Below are 16093 nucleotides of genomic sequence, written 5' to 3'. Positions count from 1 at the left end.
GCAGTCTCTCGCCTTCCAGGATGCCAGTGCTCAGGGCTGAACTGGCAAGGATGCCTCACACACACTGGGCGAGAGGAGAAGGGGTCAGAGAGCTCATCCGTCCAGCTCTTCCACTTCAAAGATAACGTGCAATTCCTTTATGGGCCAGAATCAGACATGGGTACCAAATTCTGGGCATCCTCCAAATGTTCTGCCTAGAAGGACCTCTCAGGAGGGGACGCCATTTGTGACTGGAGGCAGATGAGGCTGTAATTCCAGCAGGAGAGGCCATATGCTGTGGTTGAGGACTCAGGCGCCCATCCGCTGGCTGTGGGACCTTGGGTGAGTCATTTGTATTTCTAAGCCTCAGGCTGCTCACCCATAGGACGGGGATAAGGATATTCACTTCGCAGAGCCATTGTGGAGGATAAAGAGCCAATGCTGTGAAAGCAGTTTCAAACATGAAATCAGTGCACAAGGGCTTCTCTGGTGGCGCAGTGGTTGGGAGTCCGCCTGCCGAGGCAGGGGACGTGGGTTCATGCCCTGGTCCGGGAAGATCCCACATGCCGCGGAGCGGCTGGGCCCGTGAGCCATGGCCGCTGATCCTGCGCGTCCGGAGCCTGTGCTCTGCAGCGGGAGAGGCCACAACAGTGAGAGGCCCGCGTACCACAAAAAACAAAAAAATCAGTGCACAAGTGTAGGGGGCGACTAGGACAACACCCAGGACAGACACACCCCTGACTGCAGTGCTTCCCAGTTACCCACTGCGGGAAGAAGTGCTCGTGTCTTGGCAAGGATTCCAGACCCTCTCATGAATGCGCTGTTCCCCCCACCCTCTCTGTCCTGCCCACCTTGACTGTCATTACCCCACCACCACCACGATGCTCCAGCCACGTGACTGTCCCTGCCTCTCCTCAATCCCTAAGAGATGCATTCTCAACTCCCAGCAGCCACTCCATAAACGATTTCATTTTAAACAATAGCCAACCTCCCAGCTCCACAGCTCCTTCTAGCTACAACCCTTTATCTTGCTTTCCCATAAGAGCGAAGCTTCTTTGAGGAGTGTTGCACAATGATTCACCCATTGCAGTCTGATTTCAATCCAGCCACCCACTGAAACCGCTCTTGCCCGTGGCTCCTGCACTGCTAAATCTGATGAAGGCTCTTCTGTACTTCCTTTCAAGAGGTGGGAAACTTCTTTACCCGCTCTCCCTCAGCAGCCTTCACAGGCTCTCCTCCCTCACCTCCCTCTTGAACGTATGATTTTCTCCCTGGGGATTCCTTCTCTCCTCACAGCTTCAGTAACCATCTACATCCACTCCCGCACCTAGAGCTTCGATCCGCTGAGCCCATTCTAGCCAACTCTTGCTGAACATCCCTACCTGTGTGTCCAAAAGGCTTTTCAAAGTTACCATTTTCAAGGCTGAAATCATCCCCCTCCTTCCTCCCAGACCTATTTCTCTCCTGAACTTTCCACCTCAATGACTGGCACCGCCATCCACCCAGATGTCCACGTCAGAAACCTGGGTGTCATCCTACTCTTGTCCCTCTCCCCTTGGCCACATCCATTTGGTCCCCGAGTCCTGATGATTTATCTGTTAAATAGTTTCAACAGGTTACAAAACAGCATAAGCATTATGATCCAGTTTAAGGAAAAACTTGTGTAAAGTATATACTCATTAAGAAATCAGAAGGGCCCATATGGAAATGTTAACCATGGGTATTACCAGATGGTGGAATTACAAGTAATTTTTTGTCTTTTAAAACGTATGTATTTTGTAAAGACTGCATACCTCTATATAAAAGAAAAACTGTTATCTTTAAAGATAGCCTCTGAATAGGTACCTTCTTCTAACTCCTAAGTTACTTTTGGTTCTCATCAACTGTTGCAGCAACATGACCTTCTACCCGGTTCTCCTACCTCCAGGCTTGTCCCGCCCCTCCACATTCCATGCTGTAGAAGGTCATATAGGACCTTCGTCAGTGAGCACTGCCCACTTCCTAGCCTAGCTTTCCACCATGCTCTGTTCCAGGTATAGTGACCTGAAACAGAAACTACCATATGCACCTTCTTGCCTCCACGCCTTGGACCCTGGTTCCTTCCCACCTGGCATGTTCTTCTCTCTCCATGTCCCTCCTCTCCCTGGCCAACTTCTCCTGGTCCTTAAAGATTCAAGTCAAGCCCCCATCAAATAGTGACCTAGGGACTACCTCATTCAACTTTGTTTCTGAATACCTTGAACGATTTCAATTAAAAGCTCACTTTAAATAAATGTATTGGGGTGATACAGGAGGAGGCTGAGGCTGTTCTGAGGGCATCTTCTTCTTCAAGCTGCTCTAGTCCATCTCCTCCTCTCGGCCAAGTATACCTCCACCAAGACACACCATCCCTTCTGTGCAGTCCTGCTGTGGGCTCAGCTGTGAAGGATGTGACTGGAGCAATATAAATCCAAACCCAAGAGGCTCCCAAACAGACACGGTTCTCATCTCCCCTGCCCAGACACAGCCCTGGGGGTGAGAGGCCAGCCACCTGGCCCATTTTATGTGAATCCACTTGTTTTCGCTCCAACCACACTCCTAATTTTAATGGGATTTACACCAAAAGACAGGCTCTGATGATTTCTAAACATAAGCAGAAAATACGCTTGAATGCTCTTCCGCAACCAACACGCCACATGTCCAAACCGCAACGGTCTTGGGTAAGCAGGTGACAATGGAGGGGATATGGGGATATATGTGTACATAGAGCTGATTCACTTTCTTATACAGCAGAAACTAACACACCACTGTAAAGCAATTATACTCCAATAAAGATGTTAAAAAAAAAAAAGCAGGTGACAATGGATGTGAAAGACTGAGGGTCTAGAACGCCCAGTGGAGATGACCCAGGCCTCTACTCTTTACTGCACATCACTCCAACACCCAGGAAGCTACTGCATTCCTCAAACTCTCTAAAAAAAAGAAATTCCTGTATGTCAAACTTTCTATGCATGTGTGCATACTCACGTGTATGTTATTTTAAATCCTTACAAAAATTCTTTCTAGATAAACACTGAAGCCTTGGGGGCTGGAGTGGAAAAGATAAAATAAGTTGCGTAAGAACACCCAGCTAGTAAGGGGGTGAATTGATGTTAGGTCTAACTTCAAGATTCACGCTCTCAGACCACGAGCACTGAAGTCAGACAAGGGCTTAAATGCTGGCTCCAAACTCACCAGCTGTGCGATCTTTGGCAGGTTACTTAAGCTCTCTGAGCCTGTATTTCCTCATCTGTATAAGTGACAGATTTAGGTGCCGAGACCTCTGAGGTCTCTTCCACTTGGGACGTCAAGTAGCCCCAAGGCTCTACTGTTACAACCTCTGACTTGTTCCTGTGCAGCTTGGGGAAGGGGTCATACAGGAAGGATGCAGGCTCTAGGACTACTGTGATCCTAGGGGAACACTGGGGCAGACACATCAAAGCGTTGAACCCCGGGGCAGAGCAGGGCCGGGGTCACACACTCCTGCCCAGAATAAGCCCCCACTCCGTGGCATTCAGACGACCTTCTGGCAGATATGCTCTTCTCATTCTTCACACATCAGCTCAAACATCATTTCCCAAGGGAAGCCTTCCCTCCCCTGTCCCCTTGCCTCTCAAGGCTGGACCCCTCCCCCGCAGGTACCCTCTCATAGCTCCTTCTACTTCCCCTTTCTTTGTACTTAACACAGTGTGTTAATAATATCCTGCTGTGATCATTCATTAATATCTGTCTCTCACTAGTAAGATTCATGAGGGTAGTGAGTACGTTTATTTTGTCCCCCATTGTATCTCCATTGTCTAGGAAAGAGGAAAGCGTTCGGTGGATCTGTATTGAACGAATGGGTTAATTAGTTAAGTAATTAATACTACGCAGTCAAGTCTTGATGAGACCAAGGCAGCAGTGTTTTGACTTGCAAGCCGACCTGGAGTGAATTTTAAGATCCTGTCTGATTGCCCAAGTCGTTCAGTACGAAGCTGCATGTCCTTGAGCCTTGGATTCCTCTCCTCTTCCTGCCAGTCCATGTCACAGCTCATTTGGGAGTTGATAAGGGGATGGCTGTGCACTGACTCTGACATCCCTGAAGTCACCCCACCAATCACCAGGAAGGCCAAGGGGGCTGAAGAAACAGGCTCAAGGTGACAGAGTACGTCGGTAAGAAGGGAAGGAAAAGGCCTAGCATTTCAGCTTTCTGGGGTTTAACCACTGGACTGCATCCCTACCAGGGGATCCCAACAAGAGGACAGCTTCGGGAGGGGCTCTGGGACTTCGAGAAGAGCAGCACATCCTTTGCTGTGGAAGGAAGTGTGGGCATCGTCAGCTGGGGGCTTGAGTCTCAAAGACAGCAGACAGCTCCCTGAAGAAGTCTTCACCCTCCCACTCTGCCCCTGTGAGAGGCTCCCAGGGCTCCCTGGGCCTTCTGCAACCTTCTGTTGATTGCTTGCAAGCCTCTCCCTGACAGCAAAGCCTCCCTCTGGACTCTAGGAACTGGACAGTTCACCGTCTCGCTGAACAAGTCTTGCCGCTGACCCCGCTGGGTCACTGCAAATGCTGTCAGGCAAACTCCTCACCACTGTCCCACCTCGGCTCTCAATTACCTTCTCCATGCTCTTGTCTATACAGAACTCTTCATCATGCATCGCCAAGGATCACTTATTTCATACCCGGACTAACACTTTTATCCTTCAAGACTAGGATTTAAAAAATGTACATTTTACCCCAAGTTTGGTACATATAAAGGGTTAAGATCATATGAATTCAATGGATAAAGAGGAGGGAGAAAAGAAGGAAAGAAAAAAGCAAGCAAGAGTGAAAGGGAGGGAGGATGAAAAGGAAGGAGAGAAGGAAGGACCTAGACTTATGCAGACCTTTCTTGGTGACATCCCACTCCAGCTGAGGTCGTGTTCTTAGGTGGGAAGAATGTGGGTTCTGGAGTTAGACAAATCTGGGTTCAAATCCCAGCCCCGTCTCACCCTAAGTGTGTGGCTTCAGACAAGTCATTTAAGCTGAGTTCAGGTGGCGCATTTGTAAAATGAGGATAACAGCTAACGAAAAGGTGTATTCCCAGAGGATTAGAGATAACGTATGTAAAGCACCCTGCACTTTGGCACTGGCTGGGAGGCTGCAGGGGCTCCTTCTGCACTCGGAAAGCACGGAGAGGTAGGGACTGGTTCAAGAACCAACCCCTAAGAACCTAGGTCTGTGCTCTCCACATTGGATACCCATCACCTTCCCTGAGCAGAAAAACTCAGTTATGGAAATATGGACAGTGAATGAGCAACAATCAAATTAATTTTTACAGACGTTAACAGTATACACCAAGAAAACAAGAGCTCTGCCCCCGGAAGAACTTTCTATAGCCTTGCTCTAACCTAAGGACAACTGACGCTCTATGATGCTCACCTGTGTTTCAATTGAGTCTCTGCATTCACCCTGAAAATCTACAGTCTGCCCAAGCGCACCTTGGCCCTGGGTCTGTACAAGCATATTAAGGAGAGCGGAACGTAATACAAGAAGTAACGGAATAGCCGTAACTGTGACCAACTCCTCTGCCAGGTGATCCCTTCCCCCTGTTATTTAACCATGTCTCCTCGAGAGTGCTTCTCGAGTGTCAAAGTCAACGGACGTGAGTGTGTTCTACTCTCCCAGGGCCTGTCCAAGCTCTGCCAAGGTGCTGATGACCAAAAAAATAATCAGAACAAACAAAAAGCACCTGGATTATCCAAGAACGGAACCCCAATTCTCTAAGCCGCGTTCAGCGATCAAGGCCTCCGTTACCTGTTACAGGCGGGGGACTGGGACCGGGAGAGCCACAGGGCAGGGATCAAGGTGGTCTTATTCTTCAACGTATATTACCAGTGCCTGGCTCGTTGCCAGCTCAGGAAAGATTTGTGCAATGAATGGACAAATAAATGAAAACTGCATGACCGATTGACTAATAAATGGAGGATTCATGAGGATACAGCACAACCTCCTGTCCTTCCAGCTGCCCCCCCAGCCCACCCCCAAATCCAAATCACCTGTTCTTTCCTTACCCGAGCGATCAGCTCCCCGACCATTCCCGTCCAGGTGCCATTGGCCTCGGGCACGCCGTACACGCCGTCCCCGACCAGGCGGATCTTGTAGTTGAACCGGAGGATCTCTGCCAGCTCCTTGAGCATGTCCACACAGAAGCCCTCGTAGCGGTCATTGCCTTCCATCTCCTGGTGGTTTCCCTTCAGCATTAAATACGGGTTTTCCTGCAGCAAAACTGGGCAGCTGTCATTCTCATCTTAGCCCTGGTGTCTCAGCCACACATGACGAGGGGGTCGGGGACACAGGAGGTTGGGACGAAGATGGGGTGGAAGGAGGGAAGTGGCTTGGGTAATGGGGTGCTTCGGAGGTGGCAGTGAGCTCCCCTCCCTGACTTCAAGACACTTCTCTTACCTGGAACACATAAGGGTCCCACTGCACAGAGGGTCCAGTGGAAGCCCCTCCACCTTGTTTGAGGTCATCATCTGACCCCACCCTGCACTTCGTTCCTTCCTTTTCTTCCCCTTCCTTTGTTTATTCCACATAGATGGATCACGGCAGATTATGAGATACAAGGATGCCGACAACAGAGCAAGCGAGATTCTTACATGCACAGAACAACCGCAAACCCTAGGCAGGACGCGTCCAGCTGTGAGCGTTGGGAGGAGGGTCTCTCTGATGAAACGTCCAGGGAAGGTTCTATGGAGAAGGTGGGATGCAAGCTGGGCTCCGGAGGAAGACAGAACACTGACAGATGGAAGTGGTGTGAATGGAGGGCTGTTCATGGGCAGGGGAAAGGCAGGATCCAGGGCAAAATCCCGAGTGAGAAGGAGAGCGGCCCATTCGGTGGACAATGGGGCTGCCCTTGAGTGGGAGCCTGGGCTGTGTGGAGGGGAGGGGTGGTGGATACATTTAGAAAGATGAGTTAGGGTCAGCGTGGGCCTTGGGTGCCAGGACAAGGTGACAGTGCATCATACATATATAGTAGGGAAGCACTAAGGGTTTTAAAGACTTAAGGATGCGAGTAAAGAACGTTATAGAGCAAGAGAGAGGTCTGGGAGTGAGGACGGAGCCTCTCCTAAGGGATGCTGAGTCCTGAGCCGCGCTCGGGGTCAGATTGGATTGCAAGGCTGAAGAATCACAGAGAGGGTCAGGCTTGATGCCAGGCTGGGTGTGAGGCACAGAGCGTAGGGTCCTTAGAGCCCTGGAGCCTGAGCAGATGACCAAGGATGATGTCATCATGGCCACGGATGGTTTGAAAAGGAAGAGGTTTTGGAACGTGTTGAATCTGAGGTGCTGGTCATCGATCCAGGAGGGAACATCTGACTGAATGTTGGAATATGGGGTGAGGGCGGGATCGGGGGCAGAGATGGGGCAGCCTCCAGACAGAGGTGGTGGCTGAAGCTGCAGCATATGAGAGACCATCGGGGGGAAGGACAGCAGAGGGAGAGACCTGATCTTAGGGAGGGGGAGAATGAAGAGCAGCCGTAGAGGAGGACAAAGCAGAAGCGGCCAGAAAAGCCGACAATAGGAAAATGTGGTCATGAAGGTCAAGGAGGAAAGGGTTTCAAGCAGGAGAAGGCAGACATTCCCACAAAGAGAGGAAGCAGGGCTGTGAAAGGGCATCTGGGTCACGTGTCCCTGGAGACCTTCGAAGGCAGGTTGGGGTGGGGAGGGGGGAGGGGATGGCAGAACACCGCAAGGACGGGTGTGCACGAGGGGTGCACGGGTGAGGGCCGACCAGGATGTTGAGAAGTTCAGAGACAAATGCTGGCAGAGCTTCTCCACCCAACTGCTACCGGTCACGTCTCGCTCCAGACCTCAGTTCCCCCTCTGCCTGCAACAGGCTTGGAGGCTGCCCAGTGTCCACCAATCCCTTGATGATGATTCCCTAAATAGGAGGGTAGCCCAAGGACAGCAGGGTGTAGGTAAGGTGGTAGTGATGGTGTCTTAGGACGGGAGGGACCAGAGTACATGTGTAGGTACAAAGGGAGGAGTCCTTAGAAAAGGAAGAAAGAGAAGGCTAGTCAGTGCAGCAAAGTCCTGGGAGAGCCAGGGTCTAGGTGAACATGGGAAGTGGGCCTGGGGGTAAGGTGGAGAGCATGGATGTGGGTACAGAGGGGGCACGGAGGAGGCCCAAGATACAGAGCCGTGCCAGCCCCCAGAGCTGGGGGCAGGTAGGAGGGAAGGCTTGGTGCCTGGAAAGGTTTCCTCAGGGAACACAATGTGGGGTGAGCAGAGAGGAGTGCAGGGTTGCCCAGGCCCAGCTGAGTCAGGAGGCGGAATGCAGATGGGCAGCTGGGAGCAGGGCTTGCAAGGACAGGTGGACTTGGGGACGGGCAGGAGGGGAGATGGCTGAGCATCATGGTGGAGTCAGTTCTAGAAGCCAACAGAGGGAAGTGCTGAACTGCTGGTTTGCTGAGCTCAAGCTGGAAGGGGCTTCTGGGCTGGGGAAGACGGGCAGCCAGAGAGGCCAGAGGTCGCAAAGGGAGGAAGGGGGAGAGCGGTCTTGTGGGTGTGATGAAGCGGAAGAGGGGAAGGTCGGAGGTTCCATGCCAGGGAGAGGGAGCTCCAAGTTGAAGGTGATGTGCTTCTGGTTCATGGTCAAGTGCGCTGTCATGTCCGTGAAATGGGCCCAAGCTCCCTGACTTCCACACATGCTGTCCTCAGCTCACGGGCCTCTCTCTGTCCTGCTTTTGCTTAACCTAACTCATCTCTGTCCCTGGGGTCCCATCCCACCTCTGACCCCAACCCACTTCTCAGAACCCCTACCACACTCGCAGCCAGGCCTCCACACACGCATTATTCGTCCTCCTACACGTGCCGGCTCGCAGGTAGAACGTACGTGGAGCCTGGGACGGACTCCTCCCTGTCTCTGGGGCCCCCACCTGGCCCCAGCATCCAGCACTTGTGGATTGTGTGGGTGAAAAGTGCTGAAATGGCCTCACCGACAGGGCCTGGCTGGGCATTTCCACGCCTGGGTTGGAAGGCAACCTCCCAGGGTATCTTTAACGATCCCAAGGAGTGTCACAAAACTCTTCTCCCTGAGAACTCTCTGCACTTAAGTTAATGTAAAATTCACTGACATATTTAGAGTAAATAAACAGGAAGCCAGTGTTGGAGGGAGGAACCTTGTGGGAGGGGGCGGTGCTCACTGGCACTTTGGAGGGTCTGGGGGCCGCGTGCTGGCCTGGAGCCCTGTCCTGGCGGGCAGTGATGAGGGCAAAGTGCTTAACCCGGGTTCGGATGCAGGGGTGTGTTCTAGGGGTGGGAGCTGCGGCTAATTCTGTGTATTTGCCGATGTTAACCAATAAATCACTCGCAAGTCCCAACTGCACCCTGACAGTAGCAGGATGCAACAGGCCTGTGTGCTGAGTTTTAAGGGATAAATCATTCAGATGGCCATTTGCCAAGGAGGTCCCCCAAATGGCCAGCAGGGACTAAATTAAGGTAATCATTCCTGGTAAGAGTTACTGACTTCTACACACATGCACAAGAGAAGGTTCTCATTTGAATCGTACTGGCCATGTTTTTAAATGTTCCCTTTCACAAAAGTGTCCTTCCCCACCCTCATGAGCACACGTGTGCATATGTGAACAACCGTGTGCGTGCGTGCACTCACACACAGGCACACACACACAGGGTCAGACTGACTTTCCCAGTCTAGAAACATGACCCTGCGGTCTCAGTGTCCCCGTGGGTCTGTGCCAGAGCTCTGAGCCCCGTCCAATTCCAGTCCCGGAAAGGCAGGAAGTACAACCCGGCAATGTCCCCATTTCTCTCTCAAACTCTTAACTGGCTTTTGAGGGACATCTCTGACCCTGTAGGAAGGAATTCCTTCATTCAAATTCTAATCATCAGGAACTTCCCTGGTGGTGCAGTGGTTAAGAATCCGCCTGTCAATGCAGGGGACACGGGTTTGAGCCCTGGTCCGGGAAGATCCCACATGCCGCGGAGCAGCTAAGCCCGTGCGCCACAACTACTGAGCCTGTGCTCTAGAGCCCGTGAGCCACAACTACTGAGCCCATGTGCCACAACTACTGAACCCACGTGCCACAACTACTGAACCCGTGTGCCACAACTACTGAAGCCCGCATGCCTAGAGCCCGTGCTCCGCAACAAGAGAAGCCGCCGCAATGAGAAGCCCGCGCACCGCAACGAAGAGTAGTCCCCACTCACCGCAACTAGAGAAAGCCCGCACACAACAACGAAGACCCAATACAGCCAAAAAAAAGAAAAAGAAAAAGAAAAGAAAATTGTAATTATCAGGCTCCTACTTTGTGTCAGGCCCCCCAGTCTTTCAGGAGCCCTCATTCTGGAAGGGGAGGTAGAGCTGTAAACATCAACTCTAATAGGAGAAAGGTGTGTACAAAATGTGAGAGGCAGGGAGCAGGCAGGAGGCAGATGAGGGAAGACCTCACGGAAGAGGGGACATCAGAGCCAAGCTGTGAAGGCTGTACAAGTATTTCCAGGTGGAAACAGGAATTCACAGAGAGGGTATTCCAGGCAGAGGGAACAGCATGTACAGAGGCAGGGAACAGCATGACGCAGTGAGGAAGTGTCAGGCAGTCCAATGCTGCCAGACCCCACGTGGCATGGAGAGGAAGCAGGTACAGCAGGCTGGGCTGCATGACGAGAGGTTTATATTCCAAGCTCAGGGCCGGTCGCTCCTGGGCAGCACTGAAGTGAGGAAATGACAGGACGGTTCTGATTTTAGAATGACCGCGCAGCCAGAAGGGCAGGGCTAGGGAGAGACAGACTGAACAAGTGAGAAGGGGACCTTTGAGGAGGCCACACGCAGCTCCAGTGAAGAGGTGGCTACACCTATGTTAGGGCATGTGCTTGAGGATGGACAGCAGGTGACAGACTCAGGCAGTCCTTCAGAGGCAGAGCAGGTCCCAGCAATCGTGCGCGTGTTGCGCCCACTTGGCCAGGACTGCAGCTCAGCCAGGCGCCCCCAGGTCTCAGGGGCTTGGTGACACCCCCCCACCCCCAAATCCTGCTGACATTTCCACGTTGGTTCAGATGAGCTCAGGTTGGGCTGAGATGGGGAGTGGCTAAAACCCTGCGAGCTGGAACTGCCTTCTCCATCCTTTGCTTTGTTCCCCCTGCCTGGAATGTTCCTTCCCAGATGGCCACGTGGTTGTCACCTCACCTCATCAGGTCTCTACTCGGATGTGCCCTTCTCAGTGAAGCCAGCAACCCTCTCCCCTTCCTCAGCTCTGTCTACACCCGAGCACCTAGAACAGCGCCCAGCACACAGGAGTGCCCCCCAAATATTCACTGAACGAATGACTGAAAATATTCGGTGAGCCCCTGTCTTGTACCAAACGAAGGGAGAACTCACAAGCTTGACATTCAAGTCCCTAAGCATTATGGGCCCAGCCCACTTCTCCAGCCTCAGGCCTTTCCCTCTCTACCAATGCCCATTTCCTAGAAACCTACACTTTTTGGCATTTCCTGAGTGCCTGATAACACTCTCCTTAGTCCACTTCTCCCTCCTCATCAGCCCTGTCTTTGGGGGCCCATCCTCAATGTCCCTCTCCTCGGAAGGCTTTGCTGACCTCCCCGATGGCATGGGACCTCTCTCTCGTTCACCCCCCATGGCGCTAGGCGTGCGCCTCTTTCCTGGCTTTTATCCTGCTCTGCTCACGGGGGATCAGTTATTTCAGTGCAGGGCTCCTGAGCCCCAGGAGCTCATGAATGTAGTGATGGAGGTCCCTGAGCTCTTTTTGTCATCTCGAAAGCCTGAAAGAAACGGACACGTTTCCAAACCTTGCACAGTTAGCAACAGCACAATAGGCTGAACAGGCTAACAGTCGAGTCTGTTTGGGGCTGGGATTCCATCAGTGCGGCCACACTGATTATCTCCTGTGGATAAGATGCTGGGCCCGGCAGGGAAATAGGTTTTTGATTGGTTAAAAGGAGGTGGGGGAAGGGGGCAAACTCATAATTACTTAATACATGCAGTTGGTTAATGGACAGATCTTTTAAAACCTGAAGTCTTCAGGGATGGGGGGAGGGGAGAAGAAGATGACTTTGGCCGTGAACGCACTTGATTCGTGCCGTCTAATAAATTACAGCCTGTTTGAGGACAGAGACTGAGTCTTACTCAGCTTCGTGTCTCCAAGAATGAGCACAGTGCCTGGCACATGGGGGAAGGGCTTGGTAACTGTCGAAGAGAACTGAATCAAATAAAAAAGGCAGATGGTCCCTTGCTCTACAGATTGAGAACTTTCTTCTGACCATCTGGAAATGAAGAAAGAGGCCATGAAAACCCATTGAGATTCAGGTGTCCACTGCCAGGGATGCAACTTGTACAAGTAGGCACCCAGCAAAGCAGGCTGTCGTGAAAGAGTAGGAGCCGCCCTGGGGGACTTCTCCCGCGTGTCCCAGGTGCCCTGCCCTTGGCTGTGCACAGCTGCCCTGGCTGTCAGGGTGCCCCTGGAAGAGGCGTCCACAAACTGTGCTGTCTTGCCACCCCATCCTGCTTCCCCAGCTGCTTTGGAACTCATCAGATATCATTTCCATATGAAACAACAACTTGAGTTTAATTACACTGTCATAAATTGGCCTCCGTGCTGTGATTAGAGCTCCCATCTTCTGTTCACGGGGAGCCTGGGAACGCCTGGAGATGGAGGAGGCACCCCGGAGAGTGGCAGCTGGGAGGCCCAGGGGGCACCCGCTTACCAGGATGGTGGTGACGACCAGGGTGGTATTGAAGAGACTGTCGGAGACGTTGGAGGCGTAGAGGCGGCTGTCCATGCTGAGGCCGTCTGCCACGTGCCACTGGCCGATCTGAGGAGACCAAGGAGACAGGCTGGGAAGGGGTGGGGGGAGGAGAAGGCTGGGGAGCTGGGGTGCTGAGGTCCTTCGGGCCTCCAGGGCTGGGGGAGCTGAGAGGCCGGTCCCCTGCCTCCGGCGGGGGTACATGTACATCACAGAAGGAGGGAGGGACGCAGAGTGCAGAGCAGAGGGGCGGGACCGGGGCGGAGCTACCAGGGCTGGGGGGTCAGGGGTGGGTGGGGAGACTGCGAGGGGAGGGGAAGACTTAAGAGAGAGGTGGAAGAGGAAAATGGAAAAAGAAATCAGGAACGCAACGCAGTTCAGCGATGCTCTCTCACCCAGAAGGGAAGGGAGCCCCTGGAATTGCATCATCTGGAGGCAGGACAGAGCCTTCCCTTTCGCTACAGTCTGCCTTCCATAAAGCTCATTATCTAAATAAGAACCAGAAAGGCTACTGGAGAGAACTGGCCTTACGAGGCTCTTCAATAAATGTTTGCTGCACGGTTCAGTGGATGGATGAACCAGAAGAGGGAAGGAAGAGCAGGCTCTAGTCCTGGTGGATTCGCTTTGCTGGCTGCACAATGGATGGATGAACCAGAAGAGGGAAGGAAGACCAGGCTCTAGTCCTGGTGGATTCACTTTGCTGGCTGCGAGAACCTACGCAAGTTACTTCGATCTTTGCGAGTTTCAGTTTCCCCAGCTATAGATGGAGGCAGTAACGTTTGCTCTGCCTTCTTAGAGCCAGCTGAGATCGTGCATGTGCCAGTTCGAGGTTACATGGTTCAGCCAGACCCACGAGGGTGGATCTCCACTGAGTAAACCCAGAAATGACTGAACCTCTCTGAAGGTTTTTCCTCATCTGTAAAATGGGAATAATAGAAACATTATGTGGTCATTGTGAGAATGTATTTCAGCTGAAACTCAATAAATGCTTGTTTCCTTCCTTTTCCCCATTGTCTTGACTCCTAGGGGGGAACATACCCGCAACTTACTCAGTTCCCCCATTTTAGAAAGTCACCTAAATCGAAATTCAGCATCATTGAGTTTTTAGGGAGTTTGTTTGTTTTCTCAGTGGAACCCTTTCTATAACTACACATACGTGTGTGTGCTACCAATACATTTCTACTGGCTGGAGCCCCTGGCAACTCACTTCTGCTGCTGGGTGCTGGAGGTGGGCCACCAGGAGAGATGGCTGATAGCTGGCTAGGAAACCAATGAAATGCACACATACGCCTCTGCCAGGCCCCAGCGGCAGCTTCCCTGGAAAACCCTCACAAGTTCCATGGATGCCACATGGCTCTACCCACCAGAGCTGGGCTCTGGGTTCCTCCTGTGGAAGCTCCAACCACAATAAAGACACATCTCACTCTTGGTCCCCACCCCCCCTCCCCCGGGGCCGGAGCGTTGGGGGTCACAGGGGGCAGTAACCATCTCCCTGACGTCATGGTCTGGACCTTGAAGAGGGGAGGGCCAGGCTGGATGCCTCCAGGTCCAGGCAGGAGCCCGATGGTCTCCCCAGGTGAGTCTTTCACCTGCCAAAGGAGAGATGACCAAAAACCCCTCTCCAAGCCTCAGCAAGGACGCCACCAGAGGGGGCTGGGCAGGTTTCCCCACCTCTGCGTGGGCAGAAAAGTGAGGCACGTGCCCCTGCTCATTTTAGTTTACAAGTCGTGTGCTCTGCACATCCACACCGGAAGCCCCGTCTAGATAAAGAAACTGATATCAAGATAGGAGCCCAACTTGCCCGAGGTCACCTCCCCATCAGCTGAGACCCCTGAGCGTTAACCCCTGGGCTCTTAACCCTGGATGAGCCTCCCCAAGGAAGCCTTCGTGGCTCTCCTGCCCGGCTCTTCCAGCGTCCTACTGCACGTCTTGTTTACTTGTCCACCTCCCCGGCTAGCCTGTGAGGGGCTGGCTTGCTCGTGCTCACAGCCCGGCACCCTGCTCAGGACCGGTACTTGGAGGCCGGGGAAACCATCACTTGGGCTGAGTGCTGCTGTTGGTAGGGCATGAACAGGAGGTAGGCAAGCGTCCTCTGGTCTCTGGAGGGTCCACAGAGGGGACCAGCCAGGTCAGGGTATGGCCCGAGCTTCCCCCCCTCCCCTCTCTCTGCAGGGGAGAGAGATGGGGAAGATGAGGGATAAGCAGCTAGATTTTCAAGTGAAGGGCAAAGGAGAGCAATAGTTACCGGACCCCTCCTGTGCTGGATGTGTTCTATCATCTCTTTGAATTCTCCCACCAGCCTTGTGAAGTAGTGATGATGTTTTTATGTACGAGGAAACTGGGGCTCAGAGGTTTAATGGCTTGCCTAAGGTCACCTGGCTAGCAGGTGATGCACGGGCTTGAACACAGAGCTGTCTGACTCCTAAATCCAAGACTTTTCCGTGTCCGCTGCTGTCTCTTGGGCGGGGATGCCAAGGGCTCCTCCACATAAGGAGGAGGAGAAAGGCTCAAAGGAGTCTCGGCCACACAGCAAGAACCCTGGACACGGCTTTTTCCCTCCTGGGTTTTTACATCCACAAAGTCAGGTGAAATGAGGCTGCTTCCCTCTCTGCAAAATGGCTAGAATTGGCTTCTGACAGTCTCCTAGGATAGGAAGGGCCAGATTTGGACAGAAGGACATAAAGAACAATTAGGCCGGATGTCAGCACCTGGATGTTTGGGACAGGACTGAGCTTCTCAGAGTCCTGTCATCTAAACATGCACTTCACACCGACAGGACCAGCAAGACCTCCCCCCCCACTCCCCCCCCATTTCCCCCCCCCATTGTTCTCAGGGGACCCAGTCCTCACTGATTGCCTGCCCCAGCTCCACACTCCCTGTCTGACCCAAGCCACGAGGTAGGTAGGTTGCCACAAAAGCCAGAGACAGAAATAATTTACCCAGACCCAGATCCGACAGCCCGAGCCATGTCGCCTCCCACACCCACCTCCGGGGACGTGGCAAAAAGACAAATCAGCCCCCAAGCTCCAGTCAGGAAATGAATGTCCCACCAACCCTCCCATTAGCCCCCAAGAAATTAATAAACTCATCAGATCCAACAAAGCGGCTTTGGCAGCTATAACCCAGAGCAATCTAACTGAGGAAAGGCAGTGGGAAGGAGAGCAGGAGCCAGAGCCAGGCGCCCTGGGATACAGGCTAATCGCCCCACCCACTGGACATCTTGCATGCCACACACATGCCAGGGGTGGGCAGGAGAGACAGCGCTCATCACCGACAATCTGCGGCTCTGTCTCCAGCCAAATTCCCTTGCTCCACCCCGCTGACACCTGCCCCCGAACCTCCTGCAGGGACAGCGGCT

The 16093-nt window shown here is 52.8% G+C and overlaps 1 protein-coding gene across 1 annotated transcript in view; it reads right to left on the bottom strand.

Annotated features, from left to right (window-relative positions):
* Positions 1–16093, bottom strand: part of GRIK4 (glutamate ionotropic receptor kainate type subunit 4) — a 448264-nt gene that overhangs the window by 69795 nt on the left and 362376 nt on the right. The window contains 2 exon segments of the mRNA XM_067751346.1: positions 6030–6233; positions 12697–12804. Coding sequence (XP_067607447.1) covers positions 6030–6233; positions 12697–12804 — 312 coding nt within the window.

The sequence above is a fragment of the Pseudorca crassidens genome, chromosome 9 (assembly GCF_039906515.1).
Source record: "Pseudorca crassidens isolate mPseCra1 chromosome 9, mPseCra1.hap1, whole genome shotgun sequence".
Classification (NCBI taxonomy): domain Eukaryota; kingdom Metazoa; phylum Chordata; class Mammalia; order Artiodactyla; family Delphinidae; genus Pseudorca; species Pseudorca crassidens.
The sequence above is the reverse complement of the archived record's forward strand: the minus strand, read 5'-3'. Positions and strand labels throughout refer to the sequence as shown.